General features: G+C 33.0%; 1 protein-coding gene across 1 annotated transcript; it reads right to left on the bottom strand.

Annotated features, from left to right (window-relative positions):
* Positions 1–649: 649 nt before the first annotated feature.
* On the bottom strand, positions 650–5,654 carry LOC129233039 (zinc finger protein 345-like). Its single transcript, XM_054867121.1, has 3 exons — positions 4,844–5,654; positions 1,725–1,802; positions 650–678 (listed from the first exon to the last, which is right to left on the bottom strand). Exons 1-3 carry the CDS (start codon positions 5,652–5,654, stop codon positions 650–652), a joined length of 918 nt encoding a protein of 305 aa, XP_054723096.1.
* Positions 5,655–9,484: the final 3,830 nt, after the last annotated feature.

Below are 9,484 nucleotides of genomic sequence, written 5' to 3'. Positions count from 1 at the left end.
ACTGCAGCTAAAAAGACTAAGAATAATAATCGACAGACAAAAGGGATAACTTGAAACTGATTTTACAATGTTACTGGTTACAACTAAGATTTGAAATAAACTTGATGGAATTTAAGAACTCCAGAACAAAACAACGACCTATCTACACAGCCCTCAACCCCATATTCCTTATGAGTTTCGTAGCAACCTTTGGTTGAACATAATTTTCTCCTCTAATCTTCATTTTTCATGAGACAAAGTCTAAAGAGGAAAAAAAAAATCTACGAATGTGTTGAAAAAAAAATCGATATATATAGAGATTTTTTTGATGTATAGAAACACTTTTTCTATGTAATGAACATAGAAATTTGCTGGGATTTCGATGTATAGAAAATTTTGATATGTGGAAGTTCGATATATGGAGGTTCGACTGTATGTTTTTCGCAATCACGAGTTGCGATAGGACCCAACTCATTGGTTACTACCCCACTCGCTTGTTTCTAGCAACGGTTCCTGTCCCTCCTCTTGGGCATGTGTATAGTTGTGTATGTGTAGGCTTGTGTGTGTGTGTAGACCTGTGTGTGTGCACGCTGGCGTGTGTGTGTAGGACATGGATGCCAGGAGGAGTCTGGCCTGCAGAGGATGGTGGAGTTGAAAAAGGAACCGGACATCAAGGACAATCGCCGCCTCTGTTCAAACCTGAGCAAACAAGAATATGTCCTTGAAATCATATAATGGCCTTAAGAAAATATGGCTTTTCATTAGTATGTGTCCTCAAATGAGGCAATGACAAGCAAAGGGATGTACATGTCAAAATTAAAAATTTGGAAATAACCAAACAAATAGTAGGTACTGCTCTACAGCATGGTTTTGATTTTTTTGTTTTTTTTTTAGAATGCCTACCTAGGATCTGAACTTTATATGTGATTTACTCAAAAACTTTAAGGGGAGTCACTATCCCCTATACCATCAATGTCAATTTTCACAGGTTTATGTACCTTTTTCTAAAAGTCTATTTAAGATACAATTTTGAAATTTTTTCTGTATCTTTAAGTAGACTTTTTTCTCTTTACTGAAATAAAATTTTACAGATATAACGCTTAATTTTTTTTAAAAAAAATTCTAATATATAAGTCACTTAAAAAAAATGCTGTTTTGCAATACAAAATCAGCTCTATAAAAATATAATTTTCAAATATGAGAAAAAATTTACTTCAGTAAATGCAATTCGATGTATGCAATAGGCGGTAAAAATTTCAAAGCCTAACATGATTTAGTTTCTGAGATAAAGGAACATTTAGTTTCAAAAATACCATTTCGATTGCAATTTAAAGGGGAAAATCATACCTCTTCAAAATAGGTATACATTCCTTCAAAGCTTATTTTAACTAACTTCTAATATGAGCACGATCAAGAAGTTTGTATCGTTAAAAACGTACTCCCCTTAAATAGTCCACTTACATCCCTTTGCTTCTCACTGCCTCAAATGTGAGCACATACAAAAAGCTTTTACAGCACTCACGATATTACGTTCTTTTCACTAGTGTGTTTCCTCAAATGTACTTTCAAACCCGAACTCTGGGTAAATGTGCTTTTGCAATGTTCACAACAATATGGTTTTTCATTGGTGTGTATCCTCATATGTACTTTCAAAATCGAACTAGCAGAAAATGTCTTCTTACAATACTCACAAGAATATGGTTTTTCATTCGTGTGTATCCTCAAATGCGTTTTCAAATGAGAGCTCGTAGAGAAAACTTTTAGACAGTACTCACAAGAATACGGTTTTTCATTGGTGTGAGTCCTCAAATGTATTTTCAAGCCTGAACCATGAGAAAATGTCTTTTTACAGTACTCACAAGAATACGGTTTTTCATTTGTGTGCGTCCTCAAATGTTTTCTCAAAGCCGAACTGTCGTAAAACGTCTTTTTGCAGCACTCGCAAGAATACGGTTTCTCATTCATGTGCATCCTCAAATGAGGCAATGACAAGCAAAGGGATGTAAATGTCAAAATTAAAATTTTGGAGATAACCAGACAAATGGTAGGCACTGCTCTACACATGGTTTTGATTTTTTTTTTTTTTTAAATTTTAAGCATGCCTGTCTAGGATCTGAACTTTAAACGTGATTCACTCAAAAACTTTTAAAAGTCCACTTACATCCCTTTGCTTCTCAATGCCTGAAATGTGAGCTCCAGGGTTTTTGAAAATATCATGAAATTTTCAAAAATATGATATTTTCGAAAAAAAATATTGGATATTTTGATATATATCCGATATTTTCAATAATCACAAACTGAAGTCTTCAAAATAGTAAATGTGTACTCAAATCATTCTCTATTTTTCTTTACAGTAGAAGACTATTATAACACACACCTTGGGACCAGAGCTGTTGCGTTATACAGGTTTTTGAGTTATATAGATCATTTCACAAATTTTGAAACCAATATTCAGAATATATCTCTATATTAGCACTTCAGAATGAGTTTTATCTGCAGTGAGTATTAAAGCACTAATATTATTAGTCATTCACAAACAAATATGCTTTACAATTGAAAGAAAGCGAGTTATCCTGCACTTCTGCTAGCTTCATAGTTTGCATAACAGCTGCCTTTTCAAGAGCCATCTGATATTTTCTTTTTACTGTGAATATTAATTTTCATTTAAAAGCTTTGAATTAAGCTGGAAAGATGAAGAACTGTTTCAAAATTTAAATTTCCTAACAATTTTTATGTTAGCAAAGTAAAACAGAGGGATTTTTTAAACTTAAAAACCTATTGTTTACTTTTGAAAAGTTGTGCAGTTTATAGAGAATTGCGTTATATAGGTCGGCATTATAACAGTCTTCTACTGTATTACTATTACAATAGTAATATAGGAAAGGGAGGTAGACTTAAAATTAAGGTTTCTTTCATTTTATTTATATCTAATACTTCATTTTATATATATTTTCAATTTTAATGGAGTTAATTTAGCATTAGCTGTTCTACTCAGTCATACTACAGTCACAAGACATTTTATTTTTTTCTGACCAATGTTTAATATTTCATCAGGCACTTTTAATATGATTTAAAATTGTTACACTACTAATAATTTTATGAATATAAAATAAAAAAAGAAATACATTACTTTGCTGCATTAATGATGTACTAATACATCATAAAAAATATAGTGCCTAACTTTTAGGTAATTTTTAATAACAAATGAACAATATTACTATGATTAATATAATATTTATATTGAAAATACCGTAATTGAAAAAATAAGTAGCGAAAATATCAAAATATTATATTTTCAAAATAAATATCGTACAGTTGGCTCTCCGTTTAACGACTTTCAAGAGACCACAGAAAATCATCCTTAAGTAGAAAGCGTCGTTAAATAGAATGTTTTTAAAACTATAGTGGGCCATCTGGGACCGTGAAAAGCCGTCTTTATACAGAGAAAGTCGTTAAATAGAGCGTCGTTGAACAGAGAGCCAACTGTATATATATCGACTGATATATATCGGCGAACGCTGATGAGGTCATACAAAAAACTTTTACAGCACTCATGATATTATGTTTTCTTCATTAGTGTGTTTCCTCAAATGTACTTTCAAACCTGAACTCTGGGTAAATTTGCTTTTGCAATGTTCACAACAATATGGTTTTTCATTGGTGTGTATCCTCAAATGTTTTCTCAAAGCCGAACTATATTAAAACGTCTTTTTACAGCACTCACAAGAATACGGTTTCTCATTCATGTGCATCCTCAAATGAATTTTCAAATGAGAGCTCGTTGAGAAAACTTTTAGACAGTGCTCACAAGAATATGGTTTTTCATTAGTGTGTAACCTCAAATGTCTTTTCAATTTGAAATTAACAGAAAATGTCATTTCGCAAAACTCACAAGAATATGGTTTTTCATTAGTGAATATCGTCAAATGTGTTTTCAAACCAGAACTATCAGAAAATGTCTTTCCACAAAACCCACAAGAGTGGTTTTTCATTCGTGTGTGTCCTCAAATGTCTTTTCAAACTTAAACTATGAGAAAATGTCCTTTTACAAAACTCACAAGGTACAATTTTGAAATTTTTTCTGTATCTTTAAGTAGATTTTTTTCTATATATTGAAGTAAAATTTTAGATATAACGCTTAGTTTTTTTTTTTTTAATTCTAATATATAAGTCATTTTTTAAAAAAATTGCTGTTTTGCAATACAAAATCAGCTCTATAAAAAAATAATTTTCAAATATGAGAAAAAATTTACTTCAGTAAATGCAATTAGATGTATGCAATAGGTGATAAAAATTTCAAAGCCTAACATGATTTAGTTTCTGAGATAAAGGAACATTTAGTTTCAAAAATACCATTTCGACTGCAATTTAAAGGGGAAAAATCATACCTCTTCAAAATAGGTATACATTCCTTCAAAGCTTATTTTAACTAACTTCTAATATGAGCACGATCAAGAAGTTTGTATCGTTAAAAACGTACTCCCCTTAAATAGTCCACTTACATCCCTTTGCTTCTCACTGCCTCAAATGTGAGCACATACAAAAAGCTTTTACAGCACTCACGACATTATGTTCTTTTCACTAGTGTGTTTCCTCAAATGTACTTTCAAACCCGAACTCTGCGTAAATGTGCTTTTGCAATGTTCACAACAATATGGTTTTTCATTGGTGTGTATCCTCATATGTACTTTCAAAATCGAACTAGCAGAAAATGTCTTCTTACAATACTCACAAGAATATGGTTTTTCATTCGTGTGTATCCTCAAATGCGTTTTCAAATGAGAGCTCGTAGAGAAAACTTTTAGACAGTACTCACAAGAATACGGTTTTTCATTGGTGTGAGTCCTCAAATGTATTTTCAAACCTGAACCATGAGAAAACGTCTTTTTACAATACTCACAAGAATACGGTTTTTCATTCGTGTGAGTCCTCAAATGTTTTCTCAAAGCAGAACTATCGTAAAACGTCTTTTTGCAGCACTCGCAAGAATACGGTTTTTCATTCATGTGCATCCTCAAATGAATTTTCAAATGAGAGCTCGTTGAGAAAACTTTTAGACAGTGCTCACAAGAATATGGTTTTTCATTGGTGTGCAACCTCAAATGTCTTTTCAAATTCGAAAACTCGGAAAATGCCTTCCCGCAACCCTCGCAAGAATACGGTTTTTCATTTGCGTGTGTCTGCAAATGTCTTTTCAATTTTGATCTAATAGAAAACGTCTTTTTGCAGCAGTCGCAAGAATACGGTTTCTCATTCGAGTGTATCATCAAATGCGTTTTCAAATAAGAGCTGGTAGAGAAAACTTTTAGACAGTGCTCACAAGAATGAAGTTTTTCATTGGTGTGCAACCTCAAATGTCTTTTCAGATTTGAACCGTCGGAAAATATCTTCCCGCAATCGTCGCAAGAATGCGGTTTTTCATTCGTGTGTATCTTCAAATGCCTTTTCAATTTGAAATTGACAGAAAACGTCTTTTCGCAAAACTCACAAGAATATGGTTTTTCATTGGTGTGTATCGTCAAATGCGTTTTCAAACCGGAGCTATCATAAAATGTCTTTCCACAAAACTCACAAGAGTGTGGTTTTTCATTCGTGTGTGTCCCCAAATGTCTTTTCAAACTTGATTTATGAGAAAATGTCCTTTTACACAACTCACAAGGATATGGTTTTTCCATAGTGTATATCCTTAAATGTCTCTTCAAATATTAACTTTGAGAAAAGGATTTTAGGCAATACTCACAATAATAGGGCAAGAACCTCTAATGGCCATTTAGTTCGGAAGAGTGTCTTCTTTTCTTTTCTTTTGTTTTTTGTAATATTCTCACAAATATGATTTCTTACTTATTTTTTTAAAGATAGCAAAGAAGTTGCAATAAACAAAAGAATACTGTTGCCAAATCTTGGTCATAAATAGGCTGTTTTTTTTTTCCTTCTTCTTCCACTCCAAATCAATTGCAGGTTCAGGGCAATCTCAGGAACGGCTCTTCCGCAGTGTGTTAAAATCAGGATTCCTGAAAGAAACATTATTATAAGTGACATCATTGCTGAAGACAAAATGCCTAATTGTTACTTAATACATTTGGAACCAGGCTCGGCAAGTATTTGACAGTTTATGGTTTTAACCAGAGCTGCCAAAAGCTATGAAAAAATCTTAGTTTCAACAAACTACAGCTTTGAACTACGACGCTACAAAAACGTGTCCAAAACCTATGATTTTCGCTTTTCTTTTTTTTTTTTTGCTTTTCTTTATAATCACAGGAAGTGTTTCAGTCATTACAAATAATATCCATATTATAATCATTTAGATAATACTGTTTTTCTATGAAAATTCTAAATGTCTGTTTGAAAATAAGTGAAATAATCTTGCCACAATAATGTTAAAAAACTTAATATCAATTATTAGCATTTTTTTCAAAGCAAAGTCCAAGTTTACTTGTCCAGGAGAGAGGAAAAACTTTTTCTGGCGCGCATGCAGCATGCAAAGGATGGGACACACGCTCTTTTAAACCTAGTGAAAAAATAAAAAATGTTTCTTTTTTTGGTTTAACGTTTACATGGCGGAATAGGTTTTGGCATTCAATGCACTAACAGAAAACCCCACTTTTTGAACTTACAGCAGTCTTTCTCTGAGGTACAGAATTAAAAACGTAAATTATTCAGTGCGTGTGTTGCATTCGTCATTAAATGTGTGGTTTTATCTCCCCCCCCCCCCTCCAGCATAAAACTCTGCTACAGTAGAAGACCATTATAACGCACACCTTGGGACCACAGCTTTTGCGTTATATAGGTCGTTTCACAAATTTTGAAACTAATATTCAGAATATATCTATATTAGCACTTCAGAGTGGGTTTTATCAGCAATGAGTAGTAAAGCAATTATTATAGAATTAGTCATTCACAAATAAATATGTCTCACAATCAAATGAAAGTGAATTGATTACCCTGCACTTCAGCTAGCTTCATGGTTTGCGTAACAGCTGCATTTTCAAGAGCCATCTGGTATCTACTGTGAATCTTTTACTATGAATAATTTCATTTAAAAGCTTTGAGTCATGATGGGAAGATAAAAAAGTTTCAAAATTTAATTTGTCTAACCATTTTTATGTTTGCAATGCAAAATAGAGGGATTTTTTAAACTTCAAACCCTATTGTTTACTTCTGAAAAGTTGTGCGGTTTATAGAGAATTGCGTTATATAGGTCGGCGTTATAATGGTCTTCTACTGTACTAATTTAGTTTTTCAAAAGTTGGAATGTCTGGTTTTAACCAAAGTGTTTTCCTGTCAAGTCTAAACTCCCCTTTTGACATGGGTTTTCATGAAACTGTTAAAAACCTAAATTTCTGTCCAAGACCTGTCCAAAACTCGTACAACCCAGGGGTTCTCAAACTGGGTGCCGTAGGAAGAGGCAAGGGGTGCCCCCAAGTGTCCGTGGTACCCATATATACATTAGGTGGGTGTGCCAAATAAGGCTGTGTACACCAATAAAGCCATCCCCCCAATTGTTCAAAGTAGCATAATAACTGTTCGCTATATCATGTTTTTTGTTATCGCAAAGCCTGACTGATGATCAAGCCTTTTCAACAAAATTTTTTTTTTTTTATAACCAGGTAACAACATAGCGTACATAGGGTTCAGTGCCTCCCCACCCCCAGGGTTGTTCTATTTTGTCCTCCCCGGATAAAACCACCGGAAAAAAAATGCCCCAGATAAAATATTATTTTGTCAATTTCAACCTTTTTTTCAGTAAAATGAAAGTTTTCAGTTAAAATTCAAACTTTTATTTAAGTTTAAAAACTGTTACGAAAGGAGGTAAATTATTTTCCAAAAGTGTTGGCAATCTTAATTTGCATTAGTTTTTTCTCATTCGTTCTTTCCTTCTTGCAACGAGATCGCGTCAGCAGAATATGCAAATTGCCGGTAGCATTTAAGCTCCCGGCACTTTGCCTAACTCTCTTCCCTTTCAATTTCAACCCAAGTCGGACTCGGTTGTTTTTTTTCGGCAGCTCAGTCGAGTCTGTCCGTTTTTGCCGATAGCTTCGGCTTACTGCTCTTGACATGAATATCAAAGCTCAGTATGTAAAACAGGGTTCGTACGCTCCTTACAAACTCCTTATAAACTTCTGCTTTTTAAGAAAAGAAAATAAGGGCCCTTAAAACTCCTGAATTTTGCTATTATCTCCTTACAAACTCCTTATTTTTTTATTCTACATGGCCTTAAAGATGTTTTTCTATCGCCAATCTGATAGGAGTGATTACGTTGTACCTAATTTTACCAAAATTCCACTATTTATTCGTCTGCTAATACCGGAAATCCGATTTTTTCGTTAGACAAATTTCTTCCCCACATCCGAATTTTTTTTTCAAATTTATGACGATTATGTAGATAGTTATTTGTAAAATAACATCTTGTAGGTTTGTTAAAGTACCATTTTAAAGGGTTTTTTTTTTTGCTTCTATAAATTCTTTTATATACCCCACCCCCCCTTGTATTTGAATTTGATACCGAGGCGGCTCACCTCAAAGAAAATGCAGTAAATGCATATTTTACTATAAATTTAGTATGTTTGTGCGTTCAATGTTTTGTATGAAAACAAAAATAAATAATATTAGAGTTGTACATATTTTTTCTGAAATAGGTTTTAAAAAATACATCTTTAAACAGGGAACTACTCCTTAAAAAATAAGATGAACTCCTGCGAAACTCCTTAAAAACTCCTTACTTTTGATTTTCAAAGTTGAGTATGAACCCTGTAAAACGTTTCATACTTTGACTTAGAATGTTAGATTCAGAAGTCATTTAAAGTATTATGAGCTACTGAATATTGTAAAGAGCGTATTATCAGTAACATGTCATTGTATATATCATAGCCATAATAAACAAGTTACTTTTCAAATTTGGCTCTTCTTGATGTTGCACAAGATAAATATGTTTTTTCAAGAACTATCATACGTCCTGGTTGAGCTTCCACGAAAAATTAATAAGCTGAGCACTTTCAAAAGCTCACAGTTTAACAAAACAATAAATAAATATAATATAGATTATTCCTGCTAAAATATCTTTTAATATCAAAATAACATGTGTACAGTCGAACCTTGATATCTTGATATATCCCTTAAAATTTTGCATATGGGCGCCCTTGCACTGCAGTCAGTTAGGATACAGGCAGAGCAAGAAAAAACCCCTTCAAGTTACTTTCTGCTTTTGTCTGATCTCTTTTCATTCGCACGCTCACTCTGCTTGTACTGAAAAATTGTTATTTACAAAGTTGAAACATTACGTGTGCAAATTTTGTGCAATAAAACATTATTGTTATTACAGTAGACTCTCGTTTCACACGGGGGTTACGTTCCTCGGAAATGCCGCGTAAATTAAGACTGAATATTAGTGTTAAAATATTGGTTAGGTTCCGTAGATTAAAAAAAATACTTCATTCTAGTGAGGACTATTTGTGAAAAAGTTTTATGTGTGCTTATATCGATTTTAGAGACGTACCGAGTACTCGGT

Source organism: Uloborus diversus, unplaced genomic scaffold (genome assembly GCF_026930045.1).
Source record: "Uloborus diversus isolate 005 unplaced genomic scaffold, Udiv.v.3.1 scaffold_15, whole genome shotgun sequence".
NCBI lineage: Eukaryota > Metazoa > Arthropoda > Arachnida > Araneae > Uloboridae > Uloborus > Uloborus diversus.
The sequence above is the reverse complement of the archived record's forward strand: the minus strand, read 5'-3'. Positions and strand labels throughout refer to the sequence as shown.